At 40.1% G+C, this 17,745-nt stretch overlaps 1 protein-coding gene across 1 annotated transcript; it reads left to right on the plus strand.

The window, feature by feature from the left end:
• The first annotated feature begins 8,179 nt into the window (after positions 1-8,179).
• On the plus strand, positions 8,180-9,124 carry LOC108695650 (olfactory receptor 1019). The gene has a single exon (XM_018224440.2). The coding sequence runs from the start codon at positions 8,180-8,182 to the stop codon at positions 9,122-9,124; it is 945 nt and encodes a 314-aa protein (XP_018079929.2).
• The last annotated feature ends 8,621 nt before the right edge of the window (positions 9,125-17,745 follow it).

Here is a 17,745-nt window from a genome sequence, read left to right on the forward strand (position 1 = left end):
GGACATTCTATAACATACTAAACATTAATTAAGAGACAACCCACCTCTTTATATAGACCTACGGGTGCAGGTTTAATGATCTGATGAATGTGGCATCAGGTATGATATTGCACACGCAATCTGGCAACCCGCACAGTGCATTCATGCACTACAAGACGGGCACAACTGAAAACACACCTAGACAAACGTATGGAACTGTGAACGCTCATGGGAACCAATGCACTGGTAAAAGTCCTTACAATCAACAATGCTGGTGTTCAATTTTCAGTTAGTGAAATCCTGAGTACATAGAAAAGGTCATCCCTCAAAATGATCTACGTGAACAAGGATACTCACAGAAAAGCCAACCATTACTTTGAAGTTGCCACAGAGTTCAGTAGCTGAGAAGTAAGGTGCACAAGTCAAATATAGCAAGAGTTCTACATGATACTGGCCTGTATGAGAGGGTTACATAGTTACATAATTCAACCGGGTTGAAAAAAGACATAGTCCATCAAGTTCAACCCCTCCAAATGAAAACCCAATATCCACACACACACCCCTATATACTTTCACATAAATTATATATATCCATATCTATACTAACTATAGAGTTAGGGTGGAACTAAAGAAGCATTTAAATGAGAACTAAACCAAACAAATAGGCTAGAAATATTGTACATTATTTTTTTGATTTCTGTATCAGCCCAAAGCAACCACAGCCGTTTAGCAGTAAAGATCTCTGTCTCCAAAGATGCCCCAGTAGCTCCCAATCTTCTTTTCTGCTGATTCACTGCACATGCTCGGTGCTGCTGTCACTTACTGATCTTAGGGACCCACTCACAATATACAGTACACATAGAATGTTAATGTCACAATATAAAACTGATTAGTAATTAATACAGATAATTACTACATGGCAGCACAAAAACCAGTGCAATTCGAATGATAATTTAATAATCAGCCCTGTAGCATCAGCTTATATTACAGACAAACCTCATTTTCTGCTGGAAAATTTGCGACAACCCCTAAGCTTAGCTTCTCAACAACTGCTCAGAGCCCACTGAGCATGTGAGTGTCACAGACACTTTCCAAGATGGTGACCCCCTGTGACAAGTTAGAAGTCCTGGATCATTACTGCTATTGACAAGCTGAAACTTTAGGCAGATGCAATAAGTTCATTATATAAAATATGGCATTTTTAGCCATATTCATGTAGGGGAGAAGAGAAATCCTTCCCCTGCTTTTCTGTCTGTGACATCATTCAGCCCAGTAACAGGCTGGAGAGCGACCTGATTGGCTGGACACCGCAGTGCATCCTGGGAGGAGAGGGTGTGCCAGACTGTGAAGCTGTGTGTGTAGGCCCTGCTGGATCTAACACGTGCTGTGGAGAAAGGATCAAAGGGGAGCCAAGTCCTGCAAGAGCTGCTGGATCTGTGAGTCTGCAGGACTGCAGAAGAGAGGCTGTCTGACCCTGCCACGCTGCTAAAGCTTCAGAGGAGGAAAGTGCCATTGGTGAGAGTGATTCTGGAGAAGAGTTATTTGTGATTCCAATGTGATCTGCCTCTGAGAGAGATTGCTGAATAAATCCCTTGAAGAGAGGATTTGCCACAGTACTGAGCCTAACAGGAAGACAGGCCTTGTGTGATTTTGCCTGCTACGTGGGAAGCTGCTATTTTCCAAGGGAAAAGGTACTCTGGGGAAAGGTAGCGCTACCAGGGGAATAAGAGCTCTGGGGAAAGGGACATTGCAATTTGAACTGTGTGCTTTTAACCCTTCCAGACAAGTGGGACTGTGATACTATAAGAACTGTGTTTGAACAGATAGTTAAAACCTAATAGGGATTTAGGTGGTGTCCCTTATATTCCCATACAGGCGTGACTTGTGTATTAGTTACTACTTTACAGTTTATATAAAGTTAAATATTGTTATCCGCAAAGTGTGTGTTTATTATTTCCTAGGGGATTCCTCTGAGGTAAGTTCCTCAGTGCTCCCTAGGTGGAGGCACTGCGCTGTGATTCCCAGTTCCCAGTACTTTTCGACTTGCAAAAGGGACTCAGGGCCCCTGAATTGCCAAGGAAGCTATTGTTTAAAGGGACAGTAACCAAAATAGCGTTACATTGGAGGCACTGCTGAGATGTCGACTGGGAAGCTGGGGATGTTTGATGAAAATATGTCTGCCTTTGAAACTCCACAAAGTGTTCGCCAATGGTGTACTGCATTGGGACTTAACCCCCGAAAGGTTGCCGCTGTTGGGCCCATGGTGCCCAGAGTGAAGGAAGAATTTATTTATCAAGTTCTGGATGGGGAACAGATTTTTTACCGCCCAAGGGTGGCTGCGTCACGGCGGGATTCTGCCGGGGTCCTGTTGAATGTTCTTATAGACAGCCCCAGAGAGATAGATCGTGACCGTGTTCCCCCTGATATTGATGCTGAAAGTGAAGGGCCCTGGAAGATTGTTCTGCCTGATATGTCTGATGACGCAGATGAGTTAACTTCCCAGGGTGATGCCCTTACTGCCCAGTATGCAGTGAAGGCACCAGAGAGTGTGCAGCTGAACAAGACGTTGTTTGATTCGCCAGCTGAAAAGAGTCACATAAAGAGATGTCCATCCTGTGAGAGCGTGGTCTCCAAGGGGAGTCACCATAGTTCTGGTGGCCGGCTGGATACCCCAGAGATTGTGAGCGCGCTGGGACAACTTACTGACCAACTGACACAGCTAGCCTGGAATGGTAATTTTAAGAGACTTAAAGTGTTTTCAGGTACCAATCCTGTACCCTCAGGTGAAGAGTCCTTTGAGAGTTGGAGAGACTCCACTGTTGTGTCCGTGAGAGATTGGACTGGGCCCGAGACTACTATGAGAAGGAAGATCCTTGAGAGTCTTCGCAGCCCTGCCGTGGATGTTGTTAAGTCCTATATGGTTGGTCACCCCGATGCTACTTCGGGTGATCTGATTGAAGTCCTGGAGGTGACGTTTGGCCCTGTAGAGAGTGCTACAGAGATGCTCTACCGCTTCCACTCTACTGTCCAGAAAGAGAAGGAAGATTTGTCTGCTTATCTTGTGCGGCTAGAACAAGGCCTGAGACTGCTAGTGAGCCGCGGTGCAATTACAGACGATGAAATGGATTCTATGAGAATTCGCCAATTGAAAAGAGGGACTCTGAATAGTGACCCTGTTGCCATGACAATTAGAGCACACTACCAGGATAAGCTACCCCCTGGGTATGTTGCTCTGATGGAGAGGGTTCGGCGAGAGGAGGCTGATGCCTATGTGAGGGTCAAACGGAGTTCCACTGCAGGGCATACAGAGAAATCCCCTGCTGAAGCAAAACTGGCAGAAGAGAACAAGAAACTTCGCAAAGAGTTGGAGGACTTAAAAGCTCAATTGTATGAGAGAGCCAAACCCCCAGCTGAAACTAAGAGAGTTCCTATGTGTTACCGGTGTGGAAAGCTTGGCCACATCCAGTCAAACTGCCCAGTTCCTGATGAAGGTGAAACCCAATCTGCACTGTGTAAAGTACGCCGTAGGCGTAGAAGATTCCATGGGAGATGTTACAAGTGCCAAGTGATGGGTCATCAGGCCCGAAGTTGTAAGACTTACAAAATTTCCACCATACAGAAGTCTTATTATGAGCCTTCTGTCTGTGAAAGTGACTCCCCTGAAGAGGATAGGGTGTTGAGTCGAGAGAAGACTACTGTGGAGAACCCTATTGGCATGAAGGTGGCCCCTGAAACCTTTGATACCCCCGATAGATCTAAAGTACTGAGTCTGGGTAAGCGCAGGTCTCCAGGTAAGGCCAATGTTAGGGTCCCAGGTAACAATAGTGATAAAGACATTTTTGACTGTTTTGCTGTCCAGGCATGCCAGGGCATACGGCAAGCGAGGACGTTGCCGATTTGTCCAAGGGGAGAATGTAGGGGAGAAGAGAAATCCTTCCCCTGCTTTTCTGTCTGTGACATCATTCAGCCCAGTAACAGGCTGGAGAGCGACCTGATTGGCTGGACACCGCAGTGCATCCTGGGAGGAGAGGGTGTGCCAGACTGTGAAGCTGTGTGTGTAGGCCCTGCTGGATCTAACACGTGCTGTGGAGAAAGGATCAAAGGGGAGCCAAGTCCTGCAAGAGCTGCTGGATCTGTGAGTCTGCAGGACTGCAGAAGAGAGGCTGTCTGACCCTGCCACGCTGCTAAAGCTTCAGAGGAGGAAAGTGCCATTGGTGAGAGTGATTCTGGAGAAGAGTTATTTGTGATTCCAATGTGATCTGCCTCTGAGAGAGATTGCTGAATAAATCCCTTGAAGAGAGGATTTGCCACAGTACTGAGCCTAACAGGAAGACAGGCCTTGTGTGATTTTGCCTGCTACGTGGGAAGCTGCTATTTTCCAAGGGAAAAGGTACTCTGGGGAAAGGTAGCGCTACCAGGGGAATAAGAGCTCTGGGGAAAGGGACATTGCAATTTGAACTGTGTGCTTTTAACCCTTCCAGACAAGTGGGACTGTGATACTATAAGAACTGTGTTTGAACAGATAGTTAAAACCTAATAGGGATTTAGGTGGTGTCCCTTATATTCCCATACAGGCGTGACTTGTGTATTAGTTACTACTTTACAGTTTATATAAAGTTAAATATTGTTATCCGCAAAGTGTGTGTTTATTATTTCCTAGGGGATTCCTCTGAGGTAAGTTCCTCAGTGCTCCCTAGGTGGAGGCACTGCGCTGTGATTCCCAGTTCCCAGTACTTTTCGACTTGCAAAAGGGACTCAGGGCCCCTGAATTGCCAAGGAAGCTATTGTTTAAAGGGACAGTAACCAAAATAGCGTTACATTCATTTTTAGGGTTTAGTTCTCTTTTAAAAAGAACAACAGGAAAGCTTGCCTGGAGATTTTTTTCTTGCAGTTTTGTAGTTAGATGAGGCCACAACTGGACTTTTTGACCAGTGTGTGTGGCACAATTTTAGACCACACCTCAAAAACAGCATATTTTTTGGGGATGCTTTTTTATCAACAGAGACTATCTCTCTAAAATAGTAGAAATCATTGATGGTTCACAGTGAAGGGTAAAACTGATTTAGTTTGCTAAAAAACTGAAGCTTGGGTTGTTTAAAAGTGAACAACCCCAACTGCAGTTCTTTTTCAGCCATTCTAACATAAGCATTTCTGTATGTTGAAACCGACAGAAAATCATTTAGGCTCTTCAAAGTGCTTTGATAGGATACTGAACCCAAGGATACCTCTGTTTTGAGAAGCCAATCAGGTCCTAAGGCAAACGAAAAACAAAAAGAACTGATGGTGTACCTTAATCATTTCAGAGCAGGAGAGAAACAATGTGGCTTTTGTAACACTGAGAAGGGGGCAGTATTCCTGCTATCAAACCTGCCTTCCATATAACGACCATTGTGTGTGAATTGATATGAAAATTGTTGATAAGGCATTCTGCAGTGCAAATCTAAACATTAAAGAATTTAATACTATAGGCATCAACCATTTACAAGATGTCTTCAAGTTACTTTTATATATCAGCACAGACCCACACAAACTGGAAAATACAGAAATATTGTGAAAAAACCAGGCATTAATACTTTGTCATACTACTGTAAAATTACTAATGTAGCAACGATCTCTGGGGTGAATACAGTGTACATATGAAAATGATTACTGTAAAATACCGCTACCAACATCCTCAGTAGGTTAAATCTTCTGGGATAACAAGCAGTATCACTAAAGGGTATATATATTTCTGTAAAACTGCAACACATTTTACTTCACTATGAAACAATCACCAGGAATAAAAAAAACTAGAAAAACTTTACAGAAGAAAAAAATAAATATTATAGGCATCTCTTCATAGGACCAGTGTAAGTTTTTTTTCAAGATCACAGCTATATCTATTTACACAGTAAATGTATGTGTTTTTTATAGTATATGACCCATGGCTAGTGAAAGGGTGGAAGACCATACAAAATATGTGCAATAGAATGCCCTACTCATTTTATTTTCAGAAGGTTGGGGCACGATGGGTGTCACTGGGGTGACACTAATGTTTAATTCTCCATTCCTGAACAGATATTGGCTCAGGGGATCAATTTTAGGGGTACAGAGTGAACAGTAGGTGGCACACAAAGATATAAGGTACTCTCTAAGGATAAAAAATATAAAAAACAATAAGAAAAAAGTCCTTTAGATTTGTTAACCCTTGCAGATCCTTTTCCAATCTTTCAGCTGTACATATACCTGTGAGACTGTCTAAGGATAGTTTGTGTGGTGTATCCACGCTCTTAGCCAGCCGTTGTGTTACCAAATTCTGCTCCAGTGGAGAACAAGGTGCATTAGAGGCTCTGCCATTTGATTAAGTTGTCCGGATTGTCCTAGCCTAAAGTTCTTATATTTGAAACAATACTTTTTAAACAAATTGCAGTAAGAATGTTTACAATGCCACATGCTCTTCATTGAACTTAAAGATGGGAAATGAGCTTCTTGCAATAAAGACTGTGACACTTTATAGAAGGTGATCGAGAATACAATTCTGTGTATGCAGATTTCCCTGTGAACCCCTCACTTGGATGGATTATGTTCTCAAGCTACGGGTCACTAGTACTCTGGCCTTGAGTGCAGAGCCACCTGTTTAGCCGTAAGATCAGTTATTTGTTTTTCTGCACTGTGAAGTGATATCTCTATGCTCTCCCATTGGTAATTCCCTTTCACTCCTGTAAATGTATGTCCACATGTCATACCTTCCCAAGTCTATAAAATCTCTGTGATTTATTTGTTCAGGGTTCTGACTCTTTGTAAATTCAGAATCCATGGAGCTTGTGTCAAATATACTTTGTCTTTAACATCAAGTGGTCTCTAGTTACTGGATTTCCCCATCAGTTGCAATTGGATTCCAATCCCCTAAGGTCCTTTGGGGGATACCAAATTAATACAAGAACTATACAGGAGCAACCATATATTTCAAATGTTGATTAATACAAGGTTTTTTTTATTGCCCGTTATATACAAAATAGTTACAAATAGAAATAGAACTGGCAGGCCAATAAATTAAATCAAAAACGACAGATTAATTCATAATCTATAAAAACACTAAATAGTTAAATAGAAAATCAATGGTACGGGATCTAAAGTCATGTTTTTAAAAAGCACATATAGGTTCCCATCACTAAATAAAAACATTTTGTTATGTAGGTCTGTTAAAAATGTCTGTGAAAAATATTGTACCTTTGAAGTTTAGAGGCCGCTGGCCGTCTTACTCTTTGATACTCTGAGGTTGCAGTCATTTATCAACAAGTATATATATATATATATCTATGTGTGTGTGTAAGGGTTAAACTACCCTTGAGCCTTATCTAGCATCGGTAGGGCAGCCCATCAATAACTAGCGAGCAGGACGGCCAGCGGCCACTGAACTTTGAAGGAGGTCACAAAAAAGACGTAGAAGAGAAAGCCACAGAAACAATCACGTGTATGTCAAACCAGGTACAACATTTTTCACAGACATACATTACAAAATCGTTTTATTTACTGATAAGGACCTGTATATGCATTTTAAAAATTGACTTTAGATCCCCTTTAAAAACCGTATATCTGTCACAATTCATAAGTTCAGAGCAGTACAGTTCATACAGTTCCTTAAGCAGGTATTTCACCAAGTTGCTTCAAATAGACCCTGAAATGATAGGAGGGTATAAAGATTCATAAATTGTTTATTTATTCATTCAAATGTTTGTTTATTTATTAACATTCGGATTATTTGTTTGCACCTGGATATTTCTTGAAATAAGTTTCTTTGTTTAACATGAATGGCCCAAGTTTTAGTTTGCGCAAATACTAAATTGAATATGTTTAGGGAAATTCCCACCAATCCTTGTAAATATTTTCAACATTCCCTTGTACTGTACATACCTATTTTAGGCGGTAACTAAGTTGAATGAATGACAACAACAATCCTAATGGGTTTATTAAATGATTTTTAGCAGACTTGAGGCATGGTTATGCAAATTGAAGAAACAACTGTTATCCAGAACCCCAGGTCTTAAACATTCCCAATAACAGATCCCATACCTGTACAAGATAAAGCTTTACATTAGAGAATTGTGGATACAGTTATGATTCGGCATAACAAATAAGTATGTTGTTTTATAATGTTGAAGACTGTATCCCTGCCTGTTTGAAACAGTTTCATTGCTAATCTTGTAATCAGATTTATGAAATGGATGCTGGCAATCAGACTGTTGTGTCTGAGCTGGTTCTTCTGGGTCTCACCAATTGTAAGCAACTGAAGATGCCTCTCTTTGCACTGTTTTCTCTTGTCTATCTTCTAACAGTACTTGGTAACTTTGGCATGGCAGTTATAATATGGATATCTCCTCAGCTGCACAGTTCAATGTACTTCTTTTTTTTTAATCTTTCTCTCGTGGATGCCTGCTTTTCTACCACCATTAGTCCTAGGATGCTGTTAAACTTCTTCCTGGAGACTGCAAAAATTTCTGTAATAGAATGTGCCTTTCAGATGTATTTTGCAGTCTCGTTCGGTAGCACAGAATGCTTTCTTCTTGCCTTCATGGCATATGACAGATACATTGCCATCTGCAGTCCATTGTACTACTCTGTTATTATGACCAAGCACCATTGTCTTCTACTAATGGCAATATCATACATCTGTGGCTTCCTTCACTCCATTATTCATACTGCTGCTACGTTTGTGCATTCTCTGTGCCGGACAGACATTCACCATTTTTTCTGTGACATTCAACCTCTATTGAAACTGTCTTGCCAGGAAACCTTCACTAATGAGATTCTTCTAGTGATCTTCAGCGGTTCAATAACACTGTTATGTCTTCTTGGAACTGTTATATCTTACCTTTGGATCTTAAATGCCATCTTTAAAATGTATTATTCAGGTGTAAGGTACAAAACCTTCTCAACATGCTCTTCCCATCTGGTGTCTGTCTTCTTGTTTTTTGGCAGTGTTCTTTTTATGTATTTAAGACCAAATTCCAGTTATAAAGATCAGGATCTGTCAGCTTCTGTGTTTTATTCTCTTGTAATACCCATGTTAAACCCAATTATTTATAGTCTACGGAACAGAGATGTTAGACTGGTCCTAAGAAGAGCATTATCAGTAAACATACCCATTAATCTGGGGCCGCACTAAATGTTTTTATTGTTATCCACTTTTTATGGTCATGTTTCTGGCAGTTTTATGTTATGCACTTTTGAAGTACTGCTACCAAAGTTAACACATTTAAAGTAAAGTGTTTAATATTAGGTAAACCATCCTCTTCTTTAGAATAACCAGTTCAGTTAGTCTTAGACATGAGCAGGCTATAAGTATATGACACCCTAATGCCCTTAATTCAGCCAAATGAGCAACTCTTTTTGCGGCATTCTAAGAGCCCACAATGTTGCATCCCAGGAGTATAGGAGCAAATTCAGGGTGGGGGGAACTTTGACCCCAAATCATAGGTAATTCTATTAGTCTAGTCCCTGCTGCAATTATTTATTAAAAGATGTGTACAGCTACCTGTCTTGCAAATCCATATACTTCAACCTTTCAGTGCCTGTAAATTCTAAATATTGCATAGTGTAAAGTAATTTGCCATCCCAACATATTTTCAGATGGTCAAGCTGCACAGTTCACATGATCCTGCTCTAGGTCATTACAACAAAAGAATAGTGGTTAAAACTACACATGTTCATCAAACTCAAATATTCCTTTAAATTATTATTACATAGATTGTAGCTGATACAGATAAAGGACCCCCCCCCCCATACATCCTTAAAGGAGAAGGAAAGCCGTTTCACACTTGGGAGTGCCTAACTGCACCGGCCCGGGGTTATTCCAGCGAGCATCACAGAGCGTTCCTCTTCTGGCTTCTACTTCCTCAAATTTCTTGAGGCAGACCCATGCGCAGTAGTTAAAGTTCGGCTTTTCACTGCATATCCTAAAAGCACTTTATTAATAACGTTTTCACCTGGGCCGGTGCAGTTTTCTGCTGATAGGAGCACCAGCCCAAGGTTTCAGGTAAGTAAATACGACTTTCTTTCTCCTTTAATGGTTCTAAAATGGCAAAATTTTCTCTGGATAAACAATTTGCTCTTCAATTTGATTGTTTTCTGTAATTTCAGGAAACAAAAACTATCATTGTGGCACCTACCAATTAAACAGTTTCAGAGAGAGTAACAGAGACTAAAATTGACCTTAAATGCCCAAACATGGATCATCAATTTAGATTGATACCTTTATAAGGGAATATGGACACATGTCCATGATCAAGGAAACATTAGCTGGGAGGTGCCAATATGTTAGTATGGTGCTCCTCAAAAAAATGCACCAGGACAAGGATCTTTCTGTAGCAGCACTATATTATTACAATATACTTATGTATTTTAATACAGTTTTAGTTTATAAGCAGTGAAATATGCATTTACAGCCACTCTGCTACTGTAATGGTGTTCAGCAAGTTTAAGAACACATAAGAAAGGCATAAGTCAGAGGTTATATATAATATTGACAAGTCTCTTGTTAAATATCGGGTATATGTTCCTTTATGTATCACATATGATAACAGGCTGATATGTGGTGTGAGAATATACTGTTTTCAGGAACATAAGAGCAGGAAATGTGATTAAGTTAGAGTGCTTTCAGAACTTTCATCAGATGTCGAATGCCCAAACATTCTACTCTACTTATAGCAGATTGTAACTGATGATACGTGTGGTATTTCACTCTTGAACAGGCTATGTAATTTTAGTATTATAATAAAATTTATATATCATTCACACCAAAAAATAATTTGTTTGTATAATACTCCGGCTTTACAGCTTCCAAAAATTAACTAGAGGCTAAATAGAATTGGATAGTATGCCTAACTCTGTTTTGGAAGCAGCTCTTTCTTCGCCAATGGCTGCTTAAGATGTATCAATTAGGTTGCAGAGAAATGATTTGCACCTAGATTTAATGCTTATGGGTCACTCCCTCCTACCTTCCCCTCTCCTTCATTTCAACCTTCATTTCACACCCAATGCCAACTTTTCTGATGGGCAGCTCCTTACCTCTGAAATTCCATCTCTGAATTCCTTTGTAGAGAACATTATTAGATCTCCTATCAGATCCTATCTTTAAGAGCACTAGAACACTATCTGGTCCAGTCTTGGCACCACTGCCCAAGCCTTCTTGGACTTTTGCACCCTCCTATTTTATGCATGTGTGTTCCACTCACTTGTAAACTCTCTGGGTACAGGGTCCTCCATTCTACTGTATCTATTTCCACGTCATTTCATCTATGTGTATTTATACATATTGGTTTATTTATTACGTTGTATAATGCTTGTCATCCCTGTGTGCATTATTCTGTATTGTAAGATTGTACAACTCTGCATATCCTAAAAGCACTTTATTAATAAAGTTATACATACACACAAATTTATATATATATTTATATGTAGAAAGTATATGTATCTGGTTTTAAAAGGATGTGGGGGCACCTCTAATCTTATATGAATACTGATCAGCTCTTTGAAAAAAAAATCTGTAAAACTAAAAGTGCAAATGATTGAGCTGTGTATTTCTCCTTACTCCTGATTTGACACTATATACCACCATTGCTGAAATCACACAATCAAAGATGTTCAATGTGGTGAGATTAATAAAGGCTGAGTGATTTATGAAGCTGTGTATTACACCATAATTTTACTCCATCTAAGATGAAAGTCAGTGGGACAAGTTCAGGAAAAGAAAAGATTTTATTCACAGTTTTTTATTATTTTTTCACATTTTTCAATATTAATAAGCAAGCATTCAATTTTTAAAAATTAGAGTTTATTTGAAGTAGAAAAAACCTGTAACATTACACAAACCTGAATTGTAATAAATTAGCCCATTAAACCTTAATAATATTCCAGAGTTGTGCATCTTGTTAAAGAAGTGGTATTACAAAAAATTCAGGCAGACTTCTAAAGTTTAGATTGTTCAAAAATAAACCAGAGTGCAAAAGGGGTTAACTGGGAAAAGAGATTACTATTACAAAAGTTTATAATCTTGCCCTACCCAGGGAGAAAGGTCTAATCTCTGAAAAGAAGAGAAGGGACAGCAATTAATAGAGACCAGTCATGCAAATATTATATCAATAGGGATTTATACAGTGAGGGAATTGAAAAGTGTCAATGAAATGATTACACTGAGAACTGGTGGGAAATGTCCCTTGTCATACTTTTGATACTTCTGAAAACATGTATTTGTTCCAGGCTGAAACCAGGATAATTATCAAATGCAAACACAGCACTGCTTTTTTTTCTAGCAAACTCACACACCATGAAAAATCAATTTAGTTATATTCTATTGATTCTGTCTTACTAAAGATATGTTATCTGCATGAGTTACCTTAATGCTGACCCTGCAGCTTGCGTTCATGCTTTTCTCTACTCTTTGCTGCCTCTTAGCAAACATTCAGCAATGAAGTAATGTTAAAATTACCATTTAAAGGGGATCTATATTTAGATTTATAATGGCCCCAGCTAGGCCATTATGTACAAATGTGTGGACACAGAATCAGCAAACATGTCCCAGATCCTCAGGCAGGGCACTAAGTCATTATACACATGTGTGTGCCCTGACATGGCTGCCAAATACTAAGTGAAATTCTAAGTGAAAATCCATTAAAATGTATCATCTGAAAAAAATGTTACCATCAATAATCCACACTTATTAATGCGGAGTGCACACCTTACAGATACACACTTTTTGTAGTGTCAGGTCCAACATTATGCAAAAAGGAAACCAGCAGCACATTGTGTTGAATTGCCGAAGTGCACCAAAAATTTATTAAGCCCACATCATACAAATAGGCAACGTTTTTGGCCTACCAGGCCCTGCTGGTTTCCTTTTTGCCATCAATAATCCAGTGATTTAAAATAAGGCAACTTTAAAGGAGAAGGATACCCAGTCGGCGCAAAAACCCTCCCCTGTGTTGCTTACCCTCCCTCCTCCCCCCTGGCCTACCTGTCTCGCTGGGCAAATGCCCCTAACTTGTTACTTACCCTTCTGCGTAGGTCCAGTCTACGGAGTTCACCGACACCATCTTCTTCCAAGCGATCTTCTTCCTGCTTTGACCGCCATTTTGGCGCATGCGCAGTAGGAGCATTTCACCTGTACGGATCTACTGCGCATGCGCCAAAAGTCACAAAGTTTTCCGATTTCACTTTGTGACTTTTGGAAGCAGGAAGAAGATCGCTTGGAAGAAGATGGCGTCGGTGAACTCCGTAGACTGGACCTGCGCAGAAGGGTTAGTAACAAGTATGGGGCATTTGCCCAGCGAGACAGGTAGGCCAGGGGGGAGGAGGGAGGGGAAGCAACACAGTGGAGGGGGGGAGGTTTTTTGCGCCAACTGGGTTTCCTTCTCCTTTAAGTTTAGATAACAACTAAGGATATGAGCAGATTCAATTATAACAGCATATTGAGCCTTTGCTTCTTGTGACTTCTAATGTTTTTTCTCCTTTTGGTCATTCAGATTAATAAAATATAATGATATAATTCTCCATAATGAGAAAACATAGGAACAAGTCATATCTAGCTGGTTTGGACTTAAACAAGGCATAAAAATGCCATCTCCCATAGACTCCATTTTATCTAAATAATCCAAATCCAAATGATTTACCTTTATTCTGTATATTTCCCTGCTCATTTAAAATAACCTTGACTTGCTGTAGCTTAATGAACTACGTAATGTAGCTCTATAATTAACAGCCTGTCTGGATACTCCTGCTTCTCTGTGGTAATAAATGTAGTTTCTGTCTTTTTCTTGGCCCCATATATATATTAACTCTTTCCCAACTTTATCACTGCTGGGAATAAATAATGGCAAACTGAAAACCAAGAAAAGGTAGAAAAAGCACTAATGCTTTGTACTCCAGAAAGGTCAAAGGGACAACTCAGGCCAGGGTCCACTTGGAAAAAAACAGGTACCTTAGCAGACCAACAGGGCCGGAAAAATGGGTAGAAGTAGAAATAGAAGAGGCATGTCCCTAGGGCACAACGGTGAAGGGGCACTAGGCATATAACTCTTCTGTCTGTCTACCATTGTTTCTCCTGAGGCTGTTGGCTAAGAGAGCAAGCAGGAGAACTATCATGTTGCCCCCCCCCCACTGCTTGTCACCTGGGGGCAGTCAAGTGATTGGCTTGCCTTGAGCGCCATTCTCTCATTAGGCATTGGCAATGCAGACAGTCTGAAACTGCTTACATTGTGCCTGCTTAAAGGGGTGGTTCAGCTTTAAGGTAACTTTTATTATGTTCTAGAACGGCCAATTCTAAGCAACTTTTCAATTGGTTTTCATTATTTATTTTTTTATAATTGTATAGTTATTTGCCTCATATTCCAGTCTCTTTTTAAAATCAATGCATGGTTGTTAGAGTAATTTGGACCCTAGTTACCAGATTGCTTAAGATGCAAATTGAAGAGCTGCTGAATACAAAGCTAAATAACTCAAAACCCTTCAATAATAGTAATAATAATAGAAAATGAAAACCAATTGCAAATTGTTTCAGAATATCACTCCCTACATAATACTAAAAGTTATCTCAAAGGTGAACAACCCCTTTAGGTTTCAATTCCCAGGATTGAATTGCCATCTTTGCTTCATATTTGTATTATACGCTACCTCAGACAATTGTATTCAAGTAGTAAATTAAATATCAGTTGTATTATTAAGCTGTAGTTATAGCTGTGCTAGAATTTTGTATTTTTTAGAGATACACTCAAGTTCTGTAGGACCTCATCATTCTGTCAAGTTCAACTTCATATTATGTTAGGCAAATGGAGGGGGAATGAAGTCAGATGTAAATTTTGCATCAAGGTAGAACCCCATAAAAGCCAATCAGAATTCACTTTTCATCAGTCAACAGCCATTGCAGCCAGAGTTATTACTGATGTTTTGCAAAAAATAGTAATGCTATAATAAAAACCTAACTTTTTAAAGGAAAACTGAAGCTTAATTAATGAAGTACACTAGAAATGTTGTACATGATATTTTGGGTTTCTGTGCCGGCTCAAGGCAACCACAGCCTTTTAGCATGGAAGATCTGTGTCTCTGGAGATGTCCCAGTAGCTCCCCATCTTCTTTTCTGCTGATTCACTGCACATGCTCTGTGCTGCTGTCACTTACTGAGCTTAGGGACAATATACAGTACACATATATATAAATGTCACAATAAAAGGCTGGTTAGTACTTAATACATATAATTACTTAATGGCAGTACAGAAAACAGAATTTAATAATCAGCCCTGTAGCCACAGCTTTTATTATAGTCCAACCTCATTTTCTGCTTGATAATTTGCGATGACCCCTAAGCTTAGCTCCTCAACAGCTGCTTAAAGCCCACTGAGCATGTGAGTGTTACAGACACTTTCCAAGATGGTGACCCCCTGTGACAGGGATTAGAGATGTCGCGAACTGTTCGCCGGCGAACTTGTTCGCGCGAACATCGGGTGTTCGCGCTCGCCGGAAGTTCGCGAACGTCGCGCGACGTTCGCCATTTTGGGTTCGCCATTGTTGGCGCTTTTTTTTGCCCTCTCACCCCAGACCAGCAGGTACATGGCAGCCAATCAGGAAGCTCTCCCCTGGACCACTCCCCTTCCCTATAAAAACCGAAGCCCTGCAGCGTTTTTTCACTCTGCCTGTGTGTGCTGAAGAGATAGTGTAGGGAGAGAGCTGCTGCCTGTTAGTGATTTCAGGGACAGTTGAAAGTTTGCTGGCTAGTAATCGTTTTGATACTGCTCTGTTATTGGAGGGACAGAAGTCTGCAGGGGTTTGAGGGACATTTAAGCTTAGGTAGCTTTGCTGGCTAGTAATCTACCTTCTACTGCAGTGCTCTGTATGTAGCTGCAGTGGGCAGCTGTCCTGCTTCTGATCTCATCTGCTGACTGCTGCAATAGCAATAGTCCTTGTAAGGACTGCTTTTATTTATTTTTTTGTTGTTTTACTACTACTACTACTACTACTACTACTACTACTACTATAAGAGCCCAGTGCTATTAGTCTAGCAGTGTTGGGGAGTGGGACTGGTGTGCTAATCTGCTGCTCCTAGTAGTTCAGCAGCACCAACTTTAATTTTTTTTTTTTAATATTCATTCTTTTTTATTTAACTTTTTTTTATTTTACTATCGCTGTAGTAGTGTATAAGTTGACCTTTTAGGCATTATTTGCCCTGTAGGCATTTTTTGCCCAGTGTGTTATTCAACCAACTGCTATCTAGCTGTGTGCCCGTGTTCACATTCTGTCTAAATATCCATAATATTACCGTCTCCAGAAAAAACACCGGAGTGACTTTTTTCAAGCAGCCATAATAAATTTTACGTAATCCGTATCCATCGCTGTAGTAGTGTATAAGTTGACCTTTTAGGCATTATTTGCCCTGTAGGCATTTTTGCCCAGTGTGTTATTCAACCAACTGCTATCTAGCTGTGTGCCCGTGTTCACATTCTGTCTAAATATCCATAATATTACCGTCTCCAGAAAAAACACCGGAGTGACTTTTTTCAAGCAGCCATAATAAATTTTACGTAATCCGTATCCATCGCTGTAGTAGTGTATAAGTTGACCTTTTAGGCATTATTTGCCCTGTAGGCATTTTTTGCCCAGTGTGTTATTCAACCAACTGTTATCTAGCTGTGTGACCGTGTTCACATTCTGTCTAAATATCCATAATATTACCGTCTCCAGAAAAAACACCGGAGTGACTTTTTTCAAGCAGCCATAATAAATTTTACGTAATCCGTATCCATCGCTGTAGTAGTGTATAAGTTGACCTTTTAGGCATTATTTGCCCTGTAGGCATTTTTTGCCCAGTGTGTTATTCAACCAACTGTTATCTAGCTGTGTGACCGTGTTCACATTCTGTCTAAATATCCATAATATTACCGTCTCCAGAAAAAACACCGGAGTGACTTTTTTTCAAGCAGCATTCTTATATTTTACGTAATCCGTATCCACCGCTGTGTATACGTTGACCTTGTAGGCATTATTTGCCCTGTAGGCATTTTTTGCCCAGTGTGTTATTCAACCAACTGCTATCTAGCTGTGTGCCCGTGTTCACATTCTGTCTAAATATCCATAATATTACCGTCTCCAGAAAAAACACCGGAGTGACTTTTTTTCAAGCAGCATTCTTATATTTTACGTAATCCGTATCCACCGCTGTGTATACGTTGACCTTGTAGGCATTATTTGCCCTGTAGGCATTTTTTGCCCAGTGTGTTATTCAACCAACTGCTATCTAGCTGTGTGCCCGTGTTCACATTCTGTCTAAATATCCATAATATTACCGTCTCCAGAAAAAACACCGGAGTGACTTTTTTTCAAGCAGCATTCTTATATTTTACGTAATCCGTATCCACCGCTGTGTATACGTTGACCTTTTAGGCATTATTTGCCCTGTAGGCATTTTTTGCCCAGTGTGTTATTCAACCAACTGCTATCTAGCTGTGTGCCCGTGTTCACATTCTGTCTAAATATCCATAATATTACCGTCTCCAGAAAAAACACCGGAGTGACTTTTTTTCAAGCAGCATTCTTATATTTTACGTAATCCGTATCCACCGCTGTGTATACGTTGACCTTGTAGGCATTATTTGCACAGTGTTTTCTTCAAACCGCCATCTAGCTGTGTGAGCTTGTTCACATTTTGTCTAAATATTGATAATATTATCGTCTCTAGAAAAACCACTTGAGTTACTTTTTTTCAAGCAGCATTCATATATTTTACGTAATCCGTATCCACCG

Source organism: Xenopus laevis, chromosome 1L (genome assembly GCF_017654675.1).
Source record: "Xenopus laevis strain J_2021 chromosome 1L, Xenopus_laevis_v10.1, whole genome shotgun sequence".
NCBI lineage: Eukaryota > Metazoa > Chordata > Amphibia > Anura > Pipidae > Xenopus > Xenopus laevis.